The 25405-nt window shown below is 44.1% G+C and overlaps 1 protein-coding gene across 2 annotated transcripts in view; it reads right to left on the reverse strand.

The window, feature by feature from the left end:
- pde2a (phosphodiesterase 2A) overlaps window positions 1-25405 on the reverse strand; it is a 179113-nt gene that overhangs the window by 132121 nt on the left and 21587 nt on the right. Inside the window, exons 1-2 of one of the 2 annotated variants that reach the window (XM_086164412.1) lie at window positions 3613-3866; window positions 3271-3361 (exon numbers count right to left, since the gene is read on the reverse strand). In XM_086164412.1, coding sequence (XP_086020538.1) covers window positions 3271-3361; window positions 3613-3647 — 126 coding nt within the window. In that variant the 5' untranslated portion in view covers window positions 3648-3866. Of the gene's footprint in view, window positions 1-3270; window positions 3362-3612; window positions 3867-25405 lie in introns of those variants that run through there. The other variant, XM_086164411.1, reaches the window with a different exon arrangement.

The raw sequence follows: 25405 nt of genomic DNA on the forward strand, positions 1-25405 counted from the left end.
GAGCAAGGATGTTTTAATGCTGTTGCTGGGCAACTCGGATTTTCAATTCCCTTGAAAGATTTTCTATGGGGTGGAGATCCGGAGACTGGCTAGGCCACTCCAGGACCTTGAAATGCTTCTTACAAAGCCACTCCTTCGTTGCCTGGGCAGTATGTTTGGGATCATTGTCATGCTGAAAGAATTGCCCTTGCTGATTGAAGGAGGTTATCACTCAAAATCTCATAGCCCTGTTCATCCTTTCCTTACACGAATCAGTCATCCTGGTCCTTTTGCAGAGAAAAAGGACCCTGGCACTGCAGGAATTGACTCCCTGGCGGCGTAGTGTGTTACTGATGGTAGTACTTTATTATGTTGGTCCCAGCTCTCTGCAGCTCTCACTAGGTCCTCCCGCATGGTTCTGGGACTTTTGCTCATCATTCTTGTGATCATTTCGACCCCATGGGGTGAGATCTTGTGTGTAGCCCGAGATCTAGGGAGATTATCAGTGGTCTTGTATGTCTTCCATTTTCTAATAATTGCTCCCACAGTTGATTTCTTCACACCGAGTTGCCTTCCTATTGCAGATTCAGTCTTCCCAGCCTGGTGCAGGTCTGTAGTTTTGTTTCTGGTCTCCTTTGACAGCTTTTGGTCTTGGCAATAGTGGAGTTTGAAGTCTGACTGTTTTAGGTTGTGGACAGATGTCTTTTATTCTGATAACCAGTTGAAACGGATGCCATTAATACAGGTAGCATATGGATGACTAAGGCACCTCTTACAAAAGAAGTTACAGGCCTGTGAGAGCCAGAAATCTTGCTTGTTTGTAGGTGACCAAATACTTACTTTCCAACATAATTTGCAAATAAATTCTTTAAAAATCAGATCATGAGATTTTCTGGATTTTCTTTTTCAAATTCTGTCTGTCATAGTTAAAGTATATATGAAAAATAACAGGCCTCTATCATCTTTTCAAGGTGGGACAACTTGCACAATTGGTGGCCAACTAAATACTTTTTTGCCCAACTGTATATCACCCTGACCAACTGCCTTTCCACTCTTGCATCCTCTTCATTGCTTTCCTCATTTCACTTTTACTAATCCCTGCTGCTCTGTCATCTACAAGAGTCACCTCTTCTACCTCTTACTACATCAATCTTGCTACAATTAGAGCCACAACACCACTACAGTATGAGAATGCAGGACTATGTTGTGGCAAAACATTTGGGCCTTTCTCGATTGACGAGGTATAGCTGTGGTAGATGTTCTATGGCTATAGTCTTCAAAGAATAAGAATTTGGGCCACTTTTCGGACAAAATTTTGTAAAAAGCTTTTACTATTACTCTTTTAAAAAGCAGCAATACATCAACAACCTGTTTTTTTTTTCCCAAAAATCATCACCCACACTCATTATCAGCTTTTCTTAGTAATCGTTTATTGAAAGGGCATAGCAGAATTAGAACACATAAATTGCTGATCGGGAAACAATGAGCACCACCTTCCATCATTCTCTGTCATTTTAAGCACTGATAAGCTATGTGGCACATGTTTGAAAGGGGCTATACAAGTAGCATATTCTGAATATCCTAGGAGCTGCACCGCCCCTTAAACAATTAAGGGTCCCTCAGGGATGCTTTCTCACTTTTAGAAAACCACTGATCTAAGGTACAGGTCCTGTTAGAGGTGTGTGTGTGTGTATGTACATTAAAACAATTCAAATCAGTTCACTGCAAATACCTGCATAGTCTGAGATCAGTCTCAAAAGTCAAATGTCTTTTTGGGTATTATATAAATGTAACACCATTACATGTTTTTGATGATCACCTTTCAGGGTCACATTTCCACCTCTTCAGATGAAATGCAAGGAACCAGACAACATACAATCAATTTAAAAAAGATTGGATTCAGATGATGCACTGCTTGGACAATTGAAATAAGCGTTCACCCCTGCACTCTTTCATTTCTGCAGCTACAATACGAGTCACGTTCATCACACCTTGCCAATTATCACAGTCCTAATATTTTTCAGTCAACAAGTGGTATTTTTAACCTGTCGATACAGTAAAAGCCAAGGGAAGATTACATATAAATAGCAGCTCACTGACCATGCTTATATTACAGCATTATAGTGCCGCAAGACTTCATATCCAAAAGCTCAACAATATAGGGAACTGATTTTTTATCATATTCTCTCAGAGATTGACTCTGTTTATACTGAACAGTTTCACATAGAAAGGAATTTTGTAATTCCTGTAATTTTTCATCTAAATGCTCTTTATCATGTATATTAGTAATAAAATTTGCTGTGGATAATTATTCTAAAAGTACTCACCTGTGCATCCAATTTCTTTTACTAAAAAAATGATTGGCAATATGTGCAGCAGAGATTGTGAGGTATCCTTTCACTACTTTCTATATTACATCTATAGTAAACTATAATTCAATAAAATGACAGTAACTATTTATATTCTGTAGTGGTGCAGGATCTGTTTCATAATGTAGAATATTACACTAACCAGATACGAATTGTCTTTGAAAAAAAAACATTTCCGTGGTCAGGAAATTCACAGTGACAAGATATTTTGAAATATGCAAAATCTACTTTTGTGTAGTAAAAAACAGACAAACCAGTGTTCTAGGTAATCAGAGTACTTATGATGTTTACTGTGTGGACAGAAGGTAAATAATAATTGCCATGCTTGATGTTGATGAATGAATGAATGTATTGGATTAGATAAGATAAAAGATTCTCTTCTGCAAGTAGTGGGGAGAATCAGTGATGACAATAGCAAGGGCTGTTAGGGTAGAGGATGAATGGATATCATCCCGCAAAAGATCTACCTAACAGACCTGAATTAAAAGTACATTTTGAAGCGAGCTTTCTCCTCTGGAAACGCATCCACTGCATGATCAAATAGCAAGAATAAAAGAGAAAAACTGAATGGCATGTTCATCATCATACACTGAGCATGAAATAATAGTTTGGAGGTTGACTCACACGGAATTAGTAGTCCATAACAGCAATAACCGTAGCAGCAATACACACAGAAAAATACACAGGCGCGCGCGCGCAAACACATTTGCGCACAAATTAGATAAACCAATTCTGCCCTAGAGAGTGGATGGGGGTCAAAAGCGAGTAAAGTAATGAAACAAATGTAAAATAAGTAAGATGGTATGTTAGAACGGAAGCCAACATGTTCCTGTTGTCAGACAGGAACCGGATGCTTTGACTATCATGAGAGCACAAGTGGAGGATAAACAAGAAAAACCAGAAGACGAGACATGGCTCTTACCTGGAGATGTTCTGACACCGTGGTGGACTGTTGAGACGTCAGCGTTGGCGCTGAATTCTCGTCAGAGCGCAGGAACACTTGCTGTGCTCGTCTGTGGGCATCAATAATATGAATCATGATATTTGCATGCATGTGTTGTTTGTGTTCCCGTATATTGTCATCTGTATAATAAATTACCGAGACAGCACTTCCTCACAGATGTGTATACACCACTACGTATCTTTACGTTTAAATTTAAAGGTGTTGAAAATAAAATGTATGTGTGTGCGTGCGTGCACATACGCGTGTAAGGGAATGTCACGTAAACATGCGCGCGCGTGTGGGTTTGCTTGGAGCACTTACAGATCCTTCTCTTTCTTCCTCTCGATCGCAGTCATGTCATGTCCACCTGTCCAACTGGGTGCGATAAGGCTGATGTCACATTCACACACATACGCGCACACGAGTGTGCGTAATCACACAGACGTAAGGAACGAGACGCAAATTCTCGCTAACAAGGCGAGACGCACACAACGAGGTGAAGAGCCACGAGTGAACGCTTTCCTATCTCGCTCGCTTGCTCTCTCTCTCAGCCCCCTTACTCTCTATCTCCTCGATCATCCTCTCTTCTCTCCAGGGTCTTACTGCCTATCCCTCCCCTTGTTACAGGTTCTCCCAAGCATTGCTTGTGGAGGAAGGGTAATACAGTACCCACGCACACACACACACACTCACACGCACATGCACACGGTGAGTATGGCAAGATGAGACAACCTCTGAAAAAGTCGCATCTTCAACAAGATGTGCTTTGTACTAAAACCACTAGGGGGAGCTGGCGCAATGCACTATGATTTACCTTATTCTATGCAGTATATTTGTGATTAGTACAATGGCTACGAAATGATGATGATATTGGAAAGCCATAACAACAATCAAACATCATTTCTCTAACTGCAATAAATATGGATTGGATAAAATTGGATAAAAAATGACTACATACAGCTTAGATGTTGCTCCAATATCTCTTCTGTAACTTCATAAAAGGATATATATTTACATAGATAGGATACATATTTAGATATTGAATCAACGTTTATATACGTGACATATTATGGCGGGCCCGGGCTACATTAAGAAGTGAGGACTCCAATCTCCAAGGATAATGCTTTCTAATGAAACACACAGGTTGTAACAACCATACTACAATCAGGGGGCCTTGGGGCGCTAATTAACAAAGCGAACAGTCTCATTCAAGGTGCCTCCAAATTCTGCCCTCCAGTCATGCAAAGGCACAGCATGGGTTAGTGCACCATATGTCCACCAGTAAAGGACACCCACATAAAAACCTGAGCTTTCAGGTTTTAAACTTCAGGAGGCCAACAAATCCCCAACTGCCAAAGCAATGGATGCTGAGAAGACTCTCCTGCCAGTCTTCCTATGCCACGTCACATAGTCCACACCTAGCTGGTTAGCTGTCCTCAGCATTTATAATAAAATCCTTTAAGTGGCATGGGTACTTGTACTGTTGGCAGGTTTGGTTGGGTACCTCCCCATCGGCTCTGTAGATAAGGTACATCTTCCAGTTCTTGTCTCACTCTCTGCTGGTGTCAGTGGTTGACATGGCGCTATCCTGTCCTGGTGTAAGACCACATCATAGTTCCTCTTTATCAACCTTGTACACAACATCCAAGTTTCCACAATATAATGTAGGGTCCAACTGATTGGTTCCTTATTTAAGGAACCAATCAGTTGTGCTGTAGACCCACAGCTATGCCTCAGAAGTAAAAGTCTCCACAAAGGCGAATGTCACTTTATTAGCCCCATATCCAGGCCCTCACAGCTCTGGCAGTAAAGGTCATCAATCGCCTGCTTGGTTTCTGTGAAAGGTGGCTGATGTCATTCTCTTGCTGCAGGGTTTCTCTCTTTAACGGGGGGGGAATGATGTGGCGGGTTCTTGGGCTGAAGATGAGGTGTGCTGCAGATAGAATGCGGTGGCTTCCAAACCAAGGTAGTGTTGCCCCGGGTATGTCAACCACTCGACATTTCTGTAAGAAGTTCCGCCTAATGATGCAGGTGCCCTTTATCCTTTCAAACTTCACTTGCAAGGCAGAGGCGACAGTCAGAGGAAGACTCCTCTCCACCAACATCTAGGTGTGAGCGTCAGTGACCCTGCTATCCTGGACCAGGCAGAACTCCAGGGTAGATCAGTGAGATGGGGGATCCGTTCTTCATTAGGGCCCTGCACTGGGTGCCATCAATGCTGCAGTTCACATATAGTCCATGAGCTTATCAAGGCAACCAAGCTATAGTTACTACCTGAAGGGGATGATGGCAGTGGAGCGCTGCTCTTTAGACCGCTCTTTAGACTCCTGATGTACTTAAGGATGCTGCTTAACCTACAGGCTGTAACAACCATGCGACTAACAGGAAATCCTTGGGGGAAAAGGGGGGTAAAGGGCGCTAATTAAGAAAGCAAACAGAAGAGGCTGTACAAAAAGTTGAAGCTAGGCTTCGGCATAGGACTCTGGTGGGAGTCATCACACCTGGCCGAGCTGGCCTAGGTTCCTTCCCAACCCCCCAAATGAACACCAGGGGGAAGGAGAGGAGGCGCCTGGTCCAAGAGGAGGTGAGAGCGGCTATGGAGGAATCAAGATCTTGCAGGGCAGTGAGCATGAGACAGCAGGGAGCCTGGACAAGATGGGAAAATGCGCTTTAGAGGAAAGTTACCTGGACGGAGATCTGAAAAGCTGAGCCTCATCACATCAAATTTCTTGTCCAGGCAGTGTATGATGTGCTGCCCAGTCCATCGAACCTGCATACTTGGGGCTAAGCAGAGTCGCCAGCCTGCCCATTGTGTTCCAAGAGAGGCACCTGAGAACACGTCCTCAGCTGCTGCACCACAGCATTCGGAGAAGGGCGCTACCGATGGAGGCATGACCAAGTCCTGAAGACCATCGCTGAGGCACTCAGCACAGGGTTGGTTTGGGCAAAGCAGTTCCGCCCTGCCAAGAACTCCATTGGCTTTGTCACGGCTGGGGAGGAGGTGGCCACAGCGAAAAGAACAGCAGGCATCCTGACATCTGCAAGAGACTGGCAGCTGCTAGTGGACCTTGAAAAACAGCTTAAGTTCCCTCGCCATATTGCAACCACCACCCTCCGTCCTGACATTGTCCTTGTATCAGAGGCCACCAAGCAAGTGATAATGATGGAGTTGACTGTCCCGTAGGAAGACCGCCTGGAAGAGGCTTTTGAGAGGAAGCTCTCCAAGTACACGGGACTGGTCAATGAGTGCCAGCAAGCAGGATGGAGGGCAAAATGCCTTCCAGTGGAAGTGGGCTGCAGGGGCTTTGCGGCCTGGTCCTATGCCAACGCTCTGGGTTGTCTGGGCATCGTCAGGCAGCATAGGAGAAGAGCCATCCGCAATACCACCAAAGTGGCAGAGAGGGCCTCAAGATGGCTGTGGCTCAAGAGAGGAGAGTCATGGAGTCATGGTAGCTAGCGTGCCAACTGGACACAAGCCCGGGGTCTGATCAGCCCTGGCTGGGTCACCTGGATGAGGGTGTGTGATGTCAAAAGACCCGAAACACCCAATGATCCCAGGAACATCACTGAGGATGTGTCCAGGTGCATTAATATATGTATTTACACACTGTGTGTGAATGGCAGGGGCCCAAGTGGAACAGTTAGGCTAAAGTGTGAAAGGATAAAGATCCTGGAGGATTTAAAATACTTTTGGTCATCAGCCCAGGGCAATGGAGAGTGTGGAAAAGAGGTGAAGAAACACAGTCAAACAGGTTAAGATAGGTGGAGAAATGTGTCAGGAGTAATGTGTGATAAGAGTATTGGCCAAAAGAAAAAGAGAGGTGTACAAGACATTGGTGAGACGAATGATGCTGTATTGTTCCGAGACAGTAGCAATGACAAAAAGAGAGGAACAGAGTTGGAGGTCAAAGTAACTGTAACCCATGGACCATGATGTGTGCAGATGCACACTGTGATTAGTAGATTTGAGAGAGTGAAGGGTGCAGGTGGATGAAAATCTAGAGAGGTTGAGGTATCCATATAAAAGGAATGAATGATAGCTGCAGCAAGACAGAATATATGTGTGCATGAGAGGGACTTAAGTGGAACAGTGAGGTGACAAGCAGTGGAGATAAAGATGGTGGAGGATTTTAATTACTTAGGTTCAACAGTCCAGAGTAATGGGGAGTGTGGAAAAGAGGTGAAGAGACATGTTCAAGCAGGTTGGAAAGAGTGGAGCAAAGTGTCAGGGTTACTGTGTGATGAGAGTATCAGCCAAAAAAGAAAAAAAGAAATGTCTACAAAACATTGGTAAGACTAGTGATGCTGTGTGGTTCAAAGACAGCAGCTTTTAAAAAGAGCTAAAGCAGAGCTGGAGGTAGCAAACATGTTTGCTAGGGAGATTCTCCTTTGGATTGGCAAGGATGGATAGAATCAAGAAAAAAGTCCATCAGGTGGACACCACTGCGGTGGTTTGGTTATGTACAGAGGCGGGACAGTGGTTATTGGTAGAAGGATGCTGGTGTTGGAACTGCAAGGCAGGGGGGGCTAGAGGGAGATCAAAGAGAAGATTTATGGATGTAGTGAAAGAGGACGTGAAGTATGTTGGTATTAAAGGATACAAAGAATAAGGCTCAATTGATGAGGTTGATTCTAAATTACTTAGATCAGCGAGAAAAAATCTTACCCATTGACCTAAAACCATATTCTACTTTCGGTTAACGTAGAGCAGGGGTGTCAAAGTCAAATACACGGAGGGCCAAAGATTTGTTTCAAGCCGAGGGCCGGACTAATTCAGTGTTTATTAAAACATATTGAACTGACCAAACATAGCCTATTGAACCAAGACCTAAATACATAAATGAAATTGCATGGATTATAAACTGAAAATACAATATCATGCTGCTCTATGATCATATCAATTACTGCTTTCAAATGGTAAAATGAAAAAATAAAAATAAATAAATCAGTTGTATTCTTTCTGATGGCTCCTATCTGCCATTAGTCCATTAACTGAAAAATAAATCCATTAACTAAAAAATAAATATAAACAAATAAAATACCATAAATCAAAATACAAAAATCTATGGCACACAGACAAAACAATACTTTCTTCAACGAAAAATCACATGTCTTGTGGAAACAAATGTAAAAATTTAACTGAATTTAAAACTAAAAATACGTTCATGCTCTGTAATGATCACTTGTCTGAGGCTGAGACTTATACTTGGTAGTGTCTCATCTTTTGTACAAGTTCATCAATGTTCGGGATCAGGCTCTGAGATGAGGAAATCCTCAGGATTAAGACATTTGTATGTTTGGTGGTGCGCTTTCCACATCAACTGCAAAAGCATAGCCAAGCAGTGCAAACCTGCTTTTTTGGGCTTCAAAGTCAGCAAATCGGCGTCGGAAGTCAGCGGCAAGTATGTTGATTATTTGGCAAACTGTGCACTCGGGAACGCAGCGGTAGAGAGCTTCTCTTTCATGGTCTGGCAGCTGGGAAAGTGGCTCAAGTTTTCTATCTGCTTCTGCAGCCAAACTTTCTCCACATAAAAGACACACAGGTTTGCCTTTTACCTCTGTGAAAATGTACTCTGTCTCCCATTGCTGACGAAGAATGAAACCAAAGCCTGCTAGCTGTGTTGCAGTGAGTTCGCTGGATACTGTTGCATTGTGGGGAATGTAGTATTGGTGCGGGCAAAACACCAGCAGGCGGCTGGGGCTGGTTCAAATAATAATCCAATTTCATCCCAGGGGCCAGAGATAATTTGTTCATGGGCCGGATTCGGCCCCTAGGCCTTGACTTTGACATATGTGATGTAGAGTAATGTTAAGTGGCTGATGACCACCACTGTGAGCAAGAGTCAAATACCCGGATTTGTTGCTGTGGCACCATAGTTTACAAAACAGCAAAAATCATAGCATAGACACCAACTTGTCCATCTCTGGCATATACTTAGAGGCCATTAGCATGCAGTCAGGGGAGGCAGTATGAAAAATATATAAAAAAAATGACAAAAATATTTGTCTACTGTTTTGTGGTATAAATGTATTCTGTATAATTCCTATAATCTTAACGTTTTCTGAGGTAAAATTTCCCGATGAGCCTCGCCTCACCGCCGTATATGCAGTCCCTAACAAACTGGGTTATGTTGTGTGTGCTCAGTTGTGGGCTGTAAGCATTTCAAATTGATAGATCTTTCTACCAGGGGCATGCAGTGCAACATTGGGAGTGTTGTCCTTTGGTGTAAGGTAAGGATGGAGTGGGAGATTGACAGGTGGATCGGCGCAACAATGTAGACTCTGCATCGATCCGTTGAGGTGAAGAAAGAGCTGTGCCAAAAGGCAAAGCTCTCAAATCACTGGTCAATTTACTTTCTTACCCTCACCTATGGTCACGAGCTATGGGTAGTGACTAAAAGAACATCATCACAGATCTAAGTGCCTGAAATGAGTCTTCTCTGCGGGATGTCCAAACTCTCCCTTAGGGGTAGGGTAAGGAGCTCAACCATCCGAGAGGGGCTCAGAGTAGAGTCTTCGATATCAAGAGGAGTCAAATGCAGTGTCTCGGCATCTGGTCGGGATACCTTCTGGTCACCTCCCTGGTGAAGTATTCCAGGCTTGTTCGACTGGGACATTCCAAGGATTATGTATCTCAGTTGGCCTGGGATTGCCTTGGGATCCCCTGGAAGAACTGGACCAATTGGCCAATAAGTGGGAAGTCTATACCTCTTTGCATTGACGACTGTCCCAGCGACCTGACCTCAGATAAGCGGAAGACGATGGATTAAGATTATAAAGTAAGAATCTGAGATCATTGAGCATACGAGTCCAGGATTGGGAAATGCAGGATCCTGCACAAAACCCTAAGGCCTCCGTAGAGGACCCAAATGTAAAGATTAAACAATGCCTCCCACATGGGGTGAAAAGGGACTTTCCCCATTATTAATACACGGCTTATGAATTACGTAGTTTATATACCTGTCTACCAACAGCATATCATCGTATTGCCCAATGGAAGATCACGGGACTGACGAATTAGTGTTTGGAAAAACCTAAGCCAGCCAAGACACAGTCCCGCTAGCATGTTCTGTGTATCTCCTGGGGCCTACGCCTATTGAAACATGCATGCAACACCTCACCAAGGAGGAGCTGACAGCAGACAGATGAGGTGGTGCCTCTCAATGCAGAAGTCCAGTTTCTCTATTCTGGGCCCTTCCTGGAGGACCATGCTACATCCCTATCTGTAAGGGAGAGCCTAGACACCTTGCAAGGGATACTAAATTTGGCTGCTTGATCTCATTCTTTTGGTGAGAGTGGAAAAGTAGAGCTTTGCTATTTGGCTCACCTCTTTATCATCAGAGACCTATGCTAAATCCACACAATACCAAGGCTGTATCAGTACGCATGCCGATTTCTTACACCACTTTCCCCTCACTCTTGGATGAGACCTTGAGAAACTGGATCTCCTCCATTTGAAGCAGGGTCTAATCTTTGACCCAGAGAGAGCTCTCCATTTTTTTCTGTCGGACGACCATGGCCTCAAAGTAGAGGTGTGGATTCTCATCCGCCCAGCACCACAATCCACCTGCAGCGCAATCCAGAGACAGTTGAAGAGCAAGCCTATGACGTCATCAGTCCCATCATCTGTAAAAAGCAGAGACTCAATCCTGAGGCCACCAAACTTGACCCCCAAAAAGCTCCTGCTGCACGAAGAAATTCTGTCCATCAAGTTATGAAAAGAATTGGTGATAAAGGGCAAGCCAGTTGGAGACAACCCTCACTGGAAGAGAATCCAACTTACTGATGGCAATGCGGTTCCGATGCTCCTAGAGCATCCCTCACAAGACTCCCTGAGGCAAGGTAGCAGCAGGAAAACAGAAAAAGGCGGAAGTCAAGTCCGTAAGGTTTTGCCAAAGAACTGCTGGTAGGTCTCACATTGCAAGGAGGTAATCCTGTCACTTGGCCTGGGGAGATAAGGACCACGGAACAGGAGATGCAGCCCCCCATACCCACTCATGGCAGAAGACAGCAAAAGGGAACGATGCCCAGGGAACAGCATAAGACGACGCTGCTCAGGTAACAAACCCAAAACAACAGATGGAGGACACGAGGGCAAGGGTGCAGTAGAAAGTAAGGCAGATGGGGATAGGAGTAGGCCCTCCATACAGACTCAGAACAACAGACATAATACATGAAAATGAGAGGATAGGGAGTTATCCCTTACAAACTCTGTGAAACAGACAGACAGACAGACAGACAGACAGACAAATGTGAACTTTTTCAATTTTAGGATTTAATAGTAATATCTAGTTTAAATATACCCCTGGAGTCCCCAGTGCCCTTAGCATTTGTCTAAATTGACTAATGGGTCTTCCTGATACAGAACACAAATTTTACAATGTTACCTACTTGTTGAAAGCAAAGTTCGAGAAGTAGCTGTGAAAATAAGTTAGGTATTAGGCAAGAAACCAGTCTGTCACAGCAATCACTCCCAAAGGCCTCAAAGCTCTAACCACAGAATGACCAAAAATATTTAATTGTTTTGCTCAGAAGACATCCCATGAACAAGACAATCATTGCACCTAGTTTTACCCTGCCTGGGCGTCGGTGACCAAGCCCCCCCCCCGAAGCCAGGCTCTAGGCAAGCGCCTGGTGGCTGGGCCTTCACCTATGGAGCTTGGCTGGGCACAGCCCGAAGGAATGACATGGGTCCCGCTTTCCCCTGGGTTCACCACCAACAGGAAAGGCCAAGGGGGTCAGGTGTAGAGTGAGCTGGGCAGTAGCTGGAGCAGGGGACCTTGGTGGTCTGATCCATTGCTGCAGAGGCGAGCTCTTGGAAAATGGAAAGTCACCTCACTGGCAGGGAAGGAGCATGAGCTGGTGCACGAGGCTGAGAGACTCCAACAAGACATCGTCGGACACACCTTGAAGCACAGCGTGTGGTCTGGAACCAGGCCTCTCGAGAGGGGCTGGGCTCTTTTTTATTCTGGAGTCTCCCTGGGTGAGAGGAGCTGGGCAGATGTGTGCAAATTAATTGGTCCCTGTCTTTGGGTGCCTGCATGTTGAGGTTTAACCTGATAAATGAGAGGGTCGCCTCCCTCCACCTTCAGGTGGGGGGACAGGTAGAGACTGTTGTTTGTGGCTATGAACCAGACAACAGTTCAGTTGACCTGCCTTTGTTGGGGTCGATAGACGGGCTGCTAGAGAGCACTCCTGCCGGGGACTCCTTCATTCTACTGGGAGACTTCAACGCTCATGTGGGCAACAACAGTGCGACTTAGAAGGGTATGATTGGGAGAAATGGCCCCCCTGATCTGAACCTGAGTGGCCTTTTGTTATTGGACTTCTGTGCTCGTCATAGCTTGTCCATAACAAACACCATGTTCAGACATAAAGGTATCCATATGTGCACTTGGCACCAACACACCTAAGACAACAGTTCTTTGATCAACCTTGCGTTCCTATCATCCAACTTGCGGCCGCATGTCCTGGACACTTGGGTGAAGAGAAGGGAGGAGCTGTCAACTGGCAGACCAAAACATAACATGAGGGTCTGCTGGGAACGTCTGGCAGAGTCCCCTGTGAGAAGGAGATTCAACTCTCACCTCCGGCAGAACTACAACCATGTCCCGAGGGAGGCGGGGGACATTTAGTCTGAATGGGCCATGTTCCACGCTTCCATTGTTGAGGCAGCAGACCGGAGCTGCGGCCATAAGAAGGTCAGTGCCTGTCGGGGATCAACTCTTGAACCTGCTGGACTCCAGCGGTGAGGGATGCCGTCAAACTGAAGGAGTCCTATTTGGCCTTTCTGGTCTGTGGGGCTCTGGAGGTAGCTGACAGGTACTGGCTGGCCAAGGGGCATGCGGCTTCGGTGGTCGCCAAGGCAAAAACTTGCGTGTGGTAGGAGTTCGTGGAGACCATGGAGAACAACTTCTGGTGGGAATTGAGGAGATTCTGGTCCACCATCTGGCAGCTCAGGAGGGGGAAGCGGTGCTCCTTCAACACTGTACAGTGGGAGCAGGGCGCTGCTGACCTCAACTCAAGACGTTGTTGATCCATGGCAAGAATACTTCCCAGACCTCCTCAACCCTGTTGAAACGCTTTCCAATGAGGAAGCAGAGGCAGGGGACTCTGGTGAGGACACACCTATTTCTAGGGCTGAAGTTGCTTAAGCAGGTCTGCCCTGGGTTCCTCAAGGTTCTGGATGTTTTTGGGCTGTCCTGGCTGACACGCCTCTGCCACGTTGCGTGGATGTTGGGGAGAGAACTGCTGGATTGAGAAACCGGAGTGGTGTGCTCCAACTACAGGGGGATCACACTCCTCAGCATCCCTGGTAATGTCTATTCAGTGGTACTGAAGAAGATGGTCTGCCGGGTCGTTGAACCTTGGATCCAGGAGTAGCAGTGTGGTTTTCGTCCTAGCCATTAAGCAGTGGACCAGCTCTGTACATTACATTACATTACAGTCATTTAGCAGATGCTTTTATCCAAAGCGTCTTACAAAAATTGCAATTCAATAACCGAAGATCTAAAGTACCAGTAGTCATTATTAAGAAGTCACCACTCTACCAAATAGCCATCTCAAAACCATAAAAATACATACATTCCTTTCGTTGTTTTTTTTTTGGGAGGGGGGGCTAAGTGCGATTAGTGGGGTAGTGCCTTGTGAAGAGGTACGTTTTCAGCTCACAGCGGAAGATTGGCAGCGACCCCGCTGTTCTGACCTTTTCCGGGAGTTCATTCCACCACTGAGGAGTCAAGACCGAGAAGACAATTCACTGCCCGGTAGGCAAGCACCAGGGTCTTGAATTTGATGCGGGCGGCTACCAGGAGCCAGTAAAGGGACATAAGAAGGGGAGTTGTGTGGGAGACGGCCTCTATTACATCAGCTCATGCCATGTAAATAATAATTCAAATGTTAATTTGTACAATATGCATTTCAGATTTTCCAGGTATAACTGTAATATACTGAATACTTTACTATACTGGTCTTTTTTATGTTGGTATTTTCCATGTGCATTGAGCAGTTTAACATTTTGCAAGTGGTGTATGTGTGTGATGAGTAATGACTGTGCACTTTGTGCATGATATATTATGTTTGATAATTCCTATATGTGTTGTGAAAAAGCACACTGACCCGCAGCAACTCACCATATATGATTGTATACCGTTAATCTTTCACTCAGTCACTGCTCTACATTTTTATGGCCAATAAAGAAATATGGGAAAACAACAATCCGTAAACTATGGATTGTTGGCACCGTGAAAAAACCTAATATTGTTTGCCAGAAACAACAAAAAATGTCAAGAAATAAACTAAAAATCAGAGTGGGGTGCCTAAAATCACATTCAAAGTATCTAAAATCGGCAGGTAGTCACATCATAGTGGATAGTATCAAGAGATTATAAATGACGTAAAGGTAAGTTTGAAAAAATGAAATTTGTGTGAAAATTAATGAAAAATAGCCAAATATCTCTAAAAACACTTAAAGATTTAAGTCTGATTCCAACAGCTGACCGATACAATACACTTTTGGACGTCCATACAAATCAGTGCATTTGCAAACGTAATTTTACATCTTTTTTTAAAAGCACAATTGCATTGTAACTCGGGAAACTTAGACTTAAAGGTGATTTAAAAACAGGCAAGCATAAACATATACAAAAACACATCATCACCTTCATTGTTGCACGCTTTGCAGTGAGATAATATAGCTAAAAGCAATGAGTGTCGGTTAGAGTAAACAGTGTGTTGGTGGAGTGATAAGGCTTCCTGACATTTGTTGGTTCAGTTCCTGTATGAGACTGCAGATAAGGGAACAGACCACTATGCTTACACACACACACGCATGCATGCACATCCCTACACACACACCCCTGACCCTCATAGAACACTGAAGAAAGAGGGGAGAGGGAGTACCTAAAAAAAATAGTTTGTAAAACAGTACAATTCCGATAAAAGCTAAGGCAGAATTAACCAACAGTTTAATTAATCACATAAGGAAAAATTAGATTTCTTCAATGAGATAGAAATGCTGATTTTCCAAGTTAATGGAAAGAAAATATAAAATGAACTAAGAAGGTTGAGACATTAAAGATGAAGAAAATACAAAGAAATTAAAGAAAAGAGTACAAGGAGAAACAGGGAAATAAGAGGTAAGTGCTATCATCACATGAACAGGTTTAATAAGCAACTGTGAATACAATAAAACAAGAGACAGCACACACCCACACCATGATTTTGAACAGACAAGCAAACACACTTGGAAAGACACTACTGAATATAGCCAAGGGGACGGAGATGAGGAACCTTGAAGAAAAAGGAGGAAAATGAGGGTTACTTGGTTTGCCTATGTTTAATTACGTGCAAACATAGGTAGGTAAACACAAAAGTATGTTTACAGTGCTATCTTGAAACTACAAGGAAAATTTAGAAGGCTCTTCTCCTTTCCAGCGCATACCTCCTCCTCTAGATTTTCCTCAACCTGTTGTCTGCTCTCACTACAGATCACATGGTCATCTGCAAACATCATGGTCCATGGAGATTCCTGTCTAGCCCCATCTGTAAGCCTGTCCATCACCACTGCAAACAAGAAGGGTCTCAAAGCTGATCCCTGATGGAGTCCCAACTCCACCTTGAACTTCTCTGTTACCCCTACAGCATGCTGCACCACTTGTCTCACAGCTAGGATACATGTCCTGCACCAGTCCAACATACTTCTCTGCCACTCCAGAGTTCCTCATACAACACAAGAGTTCCTCTCTCAGCATCCTTTCATATGCTTTTTCTAGGTCTATAAGCTCACAATGCTGCTCCCTCTGGCCTTCTCTGTACTTCTCTATTAACATTCCCAAAGCAAATACAGCATTTGTAGTACTCTTTCTAGGCATGAAGCCATGATGCTGCTCACAAATGCTGACTTCTGCTCTCGTCTAGTTTCCTGTTATTTCCCATGACTTGATTAACTTCATCCCTCTATAGTTGCCGCAATTCTGTACGTCCCCCTTATTCTTAGAGATGGGCGCCCTTCGTCTCACTTCGTATCCATTTTTCAGGCATCTTCTCACTCTGCTGTCCTGTTGAATACTGTTGATAAATATAGTCAGAAACTCTACTGCTGCCTCTCCTGGACACTTCAACACTTCCAGGTATATCATCAGGAACAACTGCCTTTCTACTTTTCATCCTCTTCAATGCTTTCCTCACTTCACTTTTACTTATCTCTACTACTTTGTGGTCTACAATCGTCACCTCTTCTACCCTGGCTTCTCTTTCATTTTCTTTCGCCAACCTGTATAGCTCATTCTCTCCCCTCCTTACAGTCCAACTGAGCATACAAGTCATTGTATGCCCTTTGTTTTGCCTTTGCGACTTCTATCTTTACCTTACACTGTATCTCCCTGTATTACTTCAGTCCCCTCAGTGTCCTATTTCTTCTTTGCTAACCACTTTCTCTGGAGATACTCCTGCACTTCCTTATTCCACCACCAAGTCTCTTTATCTACTTTCCTTCCAGATGACACACCAGGTACTTTCATACCTGTCTCCCTGATAAAACTAGGTGTTGTGCCCAATCATCTGGGAGCTATCCCTGACCACCCAGAGCCTTACTCAACTCCTCCCCTGAAAACCATGAAAACTCCTCCTTTTTCAGCTTCCACCACTTTGTTCTCTGCTCTGTCTTTGTCCTCTTGATCTTCCTTGTCACCAGAGTCATCCTACAAACCACCATCCTATGCTGTCTGGCTACACTCTCACCTACAACTACTCTGCAGTCACTGATCTCTTTCAGGTTACCTCATCTATTCAAGATGTAGTCTACCTACGTGCTCCTACCTCTGCTCTAATATGTTACTGTAAGTTCCTGTCTTTTATGGCAAAAAAGTGCTCACTACAGCCATTTCCATCATTTTTGCAAAGTCTACCATCATCTGTCCCTCTGTATTCCTATCCTGCATATTAAATCATCAATTCTTCATCCCCTCTATTGCCTACACCGGCATGCCCATTGAAGTTTGCCTGAATTACCACTCTCTAATCTTTGAGGATATTTTTGCATCACTTCATCTAGCTCATTCCAGAACTTCTCCTCAAACTCACATCCCACCTGCGGGGCATAGCCCCTGACAATATTGAGCACTACACCTCCAATTTCTAGTTTCAGACCCATAAGTCTATCTGACATTCTTTTCAGCTCCACGATTTGCCAATGAAAACCTAAAAGATGTCTGCAGTGCTGATGCACCCTATCCTTGCTCAGTCATGCCTGTTACCTGTCATACAGCACACGTGCTGCTCAGCACACCTGCGGCCACTCAGCACACACACTGGACCATAGCAACAGCGTCAACAAAGGCGCTTGGTGGTTGGAAATGACAAGAAGACATGGACATATTTTGAGTATAATCCAGCAGAAAAAAATCTGAAAGCAATGTTAAGGAGATGGTGGCCACTGAGTAGGTGGAAAGAATAACAGCAACCCGAGGCAGCACTTGAAGGCTCACCGAGCTGATGGTTATTTGAAGTCCTGTTAACAAGTCCTGTTAACATTTCAAATGCATACATTGTGACTTGACAATTGTTGACGATTTTACTTGTGAAAAATTACATGGTAGGTTAATTGTAAGTTTTACGGAAAGAAAGATCAGAAGTCTTAACTGCAGGGTGAGCTGTGTACTTGTCTTTTGCTTGTTTGATAATTAAGACTATTCTTTTTTCTTATCATGGCAGTATTTTGACTATTTTTATAGTACTTTGAGCATTTTTGTGATATACTAACATTTGATTGTTTTGTATTTGCCTGTAAACCTTTTCTCCTCAACCAGATCCCAGAGACCAGAACTCCTACAGAGAAACCTAGTGGTCTCGATTGGGTTGTATAATGTCTGATATAAAAATAATCTGCATCTTAATTGCATAGGCAGACAAGGTCAAGCTGAGCATGTGTGTTTCTCATCCATCACTCATATGGATGTTCATTTGTATGTTCATAGCACTCAGCAAATTCTCAGAAATAAAGCAACAATTGCTGGAGTAATGAAAATTGATTCTACTGTTATCTGTATGTAATGTTTTATCCTTGGATCGGAAATTATTTTTGATTGGTTGGAAACTTTGTATGTCCAAGAGCATTCCTTTATTATTATATTATTTGTGAAAATAGCCAATCTACAAGCTCACAATGTGTTGCAATGTACTGAGCTTATAGAGCTGCTATTTTAACAACTTATGTGTGACACTATTTTATGAGGAAGTAGGGCATCAATTCATGAAAAAAGCAGTTGAAATATGTTGAAAAAAAGTTGAAGTATGGAAATAAAAGGTCTCTGCCCAACAGTAATCTCCAATAACTTCTTCTTCTTCTTCCTCTTCTTCCTCTTTCGGCTTTTCCCGTTAGGGGTCGCCACAGCGAGTCAACTTTCTCCATCTAACCCTATTCTCTGTATCTTCCTCTCTCACACCAGCTACCTTCATATCCTCTCTCACTACATCCATAAATCTTCTCTTTGGTCTTCCTCGAGACCTCCTGCCTGGCAGCTCCATTTCCAGCATCCGTCTACCAATATATTCACTATCTCTTCTCTGTACATGACCAAACCATCTCAGTCTGGCTTCTCTGACCTTCTCTCCAAAACATCGAACATGTGCCGTCCCTCTGATAGATTCATTCCTGATCCTATCCATCCTGGTCACTCCCAAAGAGAACCTCAACATCTTCATCTCTGCAACCTCTAGTTCTGCCTGCTGTCTTTTGGTCATTGTAACAGTTTCTAGTCCATACATCATCGCTGGTCTCACCACTGTCTCACCACCACCTTTCCTTTTATTCTGGCCGATCGTCTTCTATCACATAGTACCCCTGACACTTTTCTCCACCCATTCCAACCTGCTTGGACCCGTCTCTTCACCTCTTTTCCGCACTCTCCGTTGCTCTGGACTGTTGACCCTAAGTACCTGAAATCCTCCAGCTTCTTGATCTCCACTCCCTGTAGCTTCACCGCTCCACCCGAGTTCCTCTCGTTCACACACATATATTCTGTCTTGCTGCGACTAACTTTCATTCCTCTCCTTTCCAGAGCATACCTCGACCTCTCTAGATTTTCCTCTACCTGTTGTCTGCTCTCACTACAGATCACAATGTCACCCACAAACATCATGGTCCATGGGGATTCCTGTCTAACCTCATCTGTCAGCCTATCCATCAGCATTGCGAACAAGAAGGGGCTCAGAGCTGATCCCTGATGGAGTCCCACCTCCACCTTGAACTTCTCTGTTACCCCTACAGCACACCGTACCAGTGTCTCACAGCTAGCATACATGTCCTGCACCAGTCTAACATACTTCTCTGCCACTCCAGACTTTCTCATACAATACCAGAGCTCCTCTCTTGGCACCCTGTCATATGCTTTTTCTAGGTCTACAAAAACACAATGTAACTCCCTCTGGCCTCCTCTGTACTTTTCTATTAGCATTCTCAACGCAAATACTGCATCTGTAGTACTCTTCCTAGGCATGAAGCCATACTGCTGTTCACAAATGCTGACTTCTGCTCTCTGTCTAGTTTCCACTACTCTTTCCCATAACTTCATTGTATGGCTCATCAACTTTATCCCTCTGTAGTTGCCACAATTCTGCACATCCCCTTTATTCTTAAAAATAGGCACCATCATACTTTGTCTCCATTCTTCAGGCATCTTCTCACTCTCTAAGATCCTGTAAAATAATCTAGTCAGAAAATCTACCGCTGCCTCTCCTAGACACTTCCACACCTCCACAGGTATATCATCAGGACCAACTGCTTTTCCACTCTTCATCCTCTTCAATGCCTTCCTCACTTCACTTTTACTAATTTTTGCTACTTTGTGGTCTACGATAATCACCTCTTCTACCCTTGCCTCTCTTTCATTTTCCACATTCATCAGTTCTTCAAAGTTCTCTTTCCATCTTCCCATCACTCTTCTAGCATCTGTCAATACATTTCCCTCTCTGTCCTTTATCACCCGGACCTGTTGTACATCCTTTCCATCTTTATCTCTCTGTTTCACCAACCTGTATAGATCATTCTCACCCTCCTTACTATCCAACCGAGCATACAAGTCATCATAAGCCCTTTGTTTTGCCTTTGCTACCTCTATCTTTACCTTTCGCCGCACCTCCCTGAACTCCTGTCTGTTCTCTTCAGTCCTCTCAGTATCCCACTTCTTTTTCGCTAACCGCTCTCTGTATACACTCCTGCACTTCCTCATTCCACCACCAAGTCTCCTTATCTACTTTCCTTCCAGATGACACACCAAGTACTCTTCTACCTGTCTCCCTGATAACACTAGCTGTTGTTGTCCAATCATCTGGAAGCTCACCCTGACCACCCAGACCCTTTCTCAATTCCTCCATGCGACACTCCTCCCTTTTCAGCTTCCACCATTTTGTCCTCTGCTCTGCCTTTGTCCTCTTCATCTTCCTTGTCACCAGAGTCATCCTACCAGTGCCGCCCTGAGGCTGCATTAGTAATCTCCAATAACTACTGACCCAAATTAATTTATTAAAAGACAAAACTTCTGCTTTTAACTAAAACTGACTAAAACTAGACTAAAACCTTTTTGAGTTTTTATTGACTAGAACTGGACTAAAACTATCACATAGAGAAATGACAAAAAATTTGCAGTTAGGCGGTGGCCAAAGAACTCTAAAACTGCCTGATTGACAATATAATTGAGCTCCTGGCAATACTCTACTGATTGTGCAATTTATTTTCTTTGATCTTGTATAACAGATGACCTGATTGGAAAAGGCTATGAACATGGCTCTGATATTGCTACTGTAATGCTTTTGCATAGCTTCACCCAGTTTGCGTTTGCGATGCGCTGGGTCCCCACCTTGGCTTTCCCTTGCACTGTTAGGGTATTCTGTGAGGGATGTTTTTGTCACTCAACAAAGCTGCTCTCTTGACACAATTACTGGCTAAAGTTCAAGCAGCCTGGCTTTGAACTAGTGCTGGTTCCTCCTTTCCTTCTGCCAAATATCTTAATACTGATGCAGTGTGGATGTGGTTCCATCTGACGTCTGCTGTCGTAGTGGCACAGTTGTCATGCGCCACTTCAACAGCATATTAAAAGCGCATGTACAAGCCTGGTACTGCTATCATGAAAAGTGTTAATACAAGTTCATTCTTGCTGCACAGTGCAGCTGTCTTGCCTGAAGACTTTGCTGCTGACAAGGAAATAGTCTGTTGCAAACTTTGCCGTAATAACTGCTTGCAGAGAGAACACAGTTCACTGAGCATTTGGAAGTAATGACAAGGCCCTGCTGAACTAATGTTGCTTTTCTATTTATCATAAATAGCTTTTTTAAAACAAATATCAATGTTGCGTCCAACTAATGATGTATGAAATAAGTACTCAATAAAGCTACTGGAAATAGAAGTGTGAATATGTAGTATGACAAAATCATAATATCAGGAGGGTCAGGAGGATCATCCGGCATAAAACTAAATCATAATAACCAGATCATACCAGATTGGTTGAGGCCAGGGTTAACAACGACCACCAGTGGTGCCGATGACCTACAGGGAACCAAAGGAAACTGGGCTACTGTAGATCAAAGAAGATGAGGAAGGCGTGTTCGGAAGCAAAGAGAGAGGAGGAAAGGCAAGAGTCTGGGACTGAGAGTAAGGACTTTGAATATCAGAACTATGACAGGAAAAGGTAGAGAGTTGGTTGACTTGATGCAGAGAAGGAAAGTGGATATACTGTGTGTCCAGGAGACCAGGTGGAAAGGAAGTAAGGCTAGAAGCTCAGGAGCAGGCTTTAAGTTGTACTATCATAGTACTAACAGGATGAGAAATGGAGTAGGAGTTATCCTAAAGGAAGAGTTTGTAAGGAATGTTTTGGAGGTGAAAAGAATGACAGATCTGTTGCGTATGACTAGGTCTTGATATCCCTCAATAAAAGCATACTTAAGGCACCGATGAGACTCTCTGTAGTTCAAGTCAGCGATGGCTTCCTTCGGGTTGTCAAGTGGGCGCCCTCTTTCATGGTTGTTTTGCTGATTGGCCCACGACACCTCCATAGGTGATTCCAAGTGTCCCAGGTTCACTCCCTAGATGCCATCAGCTAACTTGAAGGACCAAGTTGGATCCTTTTTCTTCATCCACAGCCACTAGCTCCCATTCTCAGCAGCCCTGGAGAGGTCCTTGACTGCCTGTCTGTGGGCGATTCCTCGCATTCCCATCTCCCTGAGTAGCCTTGATGTTAAAGTGGCTATGAAATCTCTGCAGCTTACTTCCACTGGATGAACCTTCGCTTTCCAGCCTTGTTTCTGAGAATCTACAACGAGTTCAGCATTTCTCAGCTTCTTCCGTTCATAGCTTCCTCCACTGTACCCTCCCAGGGCACTGTGAGCTCTAGAATGTAGATGAGCCTGAGTGATGATGACCATAGAACGAGGTCTGGTTGCAGGTTGGTGGACGCAATCTCAGCTCGGAAGCTGAGTTTCTTGTCCAGGTCCGCCAGCAGCTTCCAGTCCCGTGCACTGCCCAGTTGCCCTAGGTCAGCTCTCATGGGGGCAAAGCTGGCTTGCCCCTCCCCCACAAAATTAGTTGGCTGCCAATGGGATAACGAGGAAGGCAGGGCATTCATGCCTGTCCGGCAAGTTTCCAGCACTGCTGCAAAACATTTTAGTACCTGGTTGTGCCGCCAGGTATAATGGCCTTCGGTGAGGCTGATCTTGCATCCTACTAGGATGTGCTTCAGTGTTGCTGGACTTGAGCATAGAGGGCGTGTAGGGTTTTTGCCATACCACTGGTTTAGATTTACCCTGATGGTAAAGCTCGCCCTGAAGGCCTTTATCTCCAACAAATTTCCCTCCAAATTTAGGAGGCTGATCTGGCGAAACTGGCCAATTTCCAATGAATCCTTGTCCTTGGGGATAAGGGTCCCTCCAGCTCTCAGCCAGGACATTGGTATCTCCTTCTTTTGCCACACGACTCTCATCAGCCTCCAGAGAAATCGCAGTATATTTGGTCCGTTTTTATAGAGTCTGTGTGGAACTCTGTTGGGACCTGGAACCGACGCTGCTCTTGCTCTATGTGCAGTTTTGTCCACCTTGCTCCATGGGGTGGCCTCATGTATAGCTTGTGCTCTGGTGGATTGTCTGATGGCATGTCAGTTGGGAGTGGAACCCCTTCATGGTGATGGTCATCTGTGCAGGTCTTTTCCAGCTGTTTTTCCCGGTCAGCCTTTGACACTGAGAGACTTCCAGACTTCTCCTTTGTGGAGAGAGTTCAGAAAGTGGAAGGGGTCCTTGAAGAAGCATGATCTTGTTTGCTCCTTCCTTCTGCCCTTCTTGCGGAAGTTTTCAGCTCTCCTTAGTGTTGTAAGCCTACTCTGAATTTCTTCCTGCAGCAGGTTTATTCCCTCCTTCTCCTCCTCTGTTGCCTTCCTCCATTGCTGCCTCCTCTCCTTGACTAGGCGAACTATTTCTGTCTGCCTTCTGGACTTGGTAGGAATTGTTTGATTTGATCGTTTGCTTTCAGCCACACAGAACCATTACGCTGCTTAGCCATAGATCAGCCCACCCATTATCTCCAACTTCTTCATGGAGGTGCTTTTGATCCCCTCTAGGATGTTGCGGAGATCAGTGTTGATCTCCTTCCACAGCGTCTTGGCGCAGCACTTTGGCCACTTGACTAATGGCCTTCGCCCCATAGACTTATGAGTCTGAAACTGGAAATTGAAGGTGTGATGCTCAATGTTATTTGTGGCTATGCCCCGCAGGTGGGATGTGAGTTTGAGGAGAATGAGAAGATCTGGAATGGGCTAGATGAAGTGATGCAGAATATCCACATAGATGAGGGAGTGGGAATTGGAGCAGACTTCAATGGGCATTGTTGGTAAAGACAATCGAAGGGATGAAGAAATGATGGGCAGATCTGGTATACAGGATAGGAATGCAGAGGGACAGATGACGGTAAACTTTGCAAAAAGGATGGAAATGGCTGTAGTGAGCACTTTTTTCGAGAAAAGACCAGAACTTAGGATAACTCACAGTATAAGAGCCGAGGTAGGAGCACGCAGGCAGACTACATCTTGTATAGACGAGGTAACCTGAAAGGGTTCAGTGACTGCAATGAAGTTGTGGGTGAGAGTGTAGCCAGGCAGCATAGGATGGTGGTTTGTAGGATGACTGATGACAAGGAAGATGAAAAGGAGAAAGGCAGAGCAGAGAACAAAGTGGTGGAAGCTGAAAAGGGAGGAGTGCTGTATGGTTTTCAGGGGAGGAGTTGAGAATGGCTCTGGGTGGTCAGGGAGAGATCCCAGATGATTGGACACAACACCTAGTGTTATCAGGGAGACAGGTAGGAAAGGAGCAGTATGAGTTCAAGCATGTTGGAACGAGTGGAGAAAATTGTCAGGGGTACTATGTGATAGAAGACTATCGGCCAGAATGAAAGGAAAAGTGACCAAGACAGCGGTGAGACAAGAGATGCTGTATAGCCTACAGAGATTACAGAGACAAAGATGCTAAGGTTCTCTTTTGAGTACTACAGATGCAGTAGATGCTGAAACTAAAATGCAACCTCTGAATAGAAAATGAGGACAAAGAACTGTCAAGTATTTCATCAAAAAAATGAGTCAATTTGTATGATAAATAAAAAGGGCCTTGAACTTTTTCACAGTGTATAAAAAAGAAAGAAATGAAAAAGTGTTCAATAGAAGTAGTAGATTAATTCAAGTAACAAATAATAGTGCAGGGGTCTTCCACCAATTTTAGCCCAGAGAGCCCTCAGTTGACACTAAAGCAGAACAGGGAATAAAACAACAAACAAAAACAAAAAACTTACAAGGTCCTTTGAATTAAGCCATACACTCCTTGAACTTTTTTGACCTATTTTATGCTCAGCTATTATGTTGAGGGTGGATAAAATTTTTCTAAATAACATTATAGGTTTTTAGTATGATTGTTAAAACTGTTGAGGTTAGCTGCTGCATTTTAATCCTGAGCATACAATGATTTTTTTTATTTCTATTTATAGAGCTTTTTTACTTATATAAACAGCATAATCATAGAAGTGGGATTCTGAGGGGACTGAGGAGAGTTCACATGAGTACGGGGTGCCACGCAATGTGAAGGTACA

The sequence above is a fragment of the Fistularia commersonii genome, chromosome 18 (genome assembly GCF_037954325.1).
Source record: "Fistularia commersonii isolate RoL2024-O1a breed Wild chromosome 18, RoL_Fcom_v1.0, whole genome shotgun sequence".
Lineage (NCBI taxonomy): Eukaryota > Metazoa > Chordata > Actinopteri > Syngnathiformes > Fistulariidae > Fistularia > Fistularia commersonii.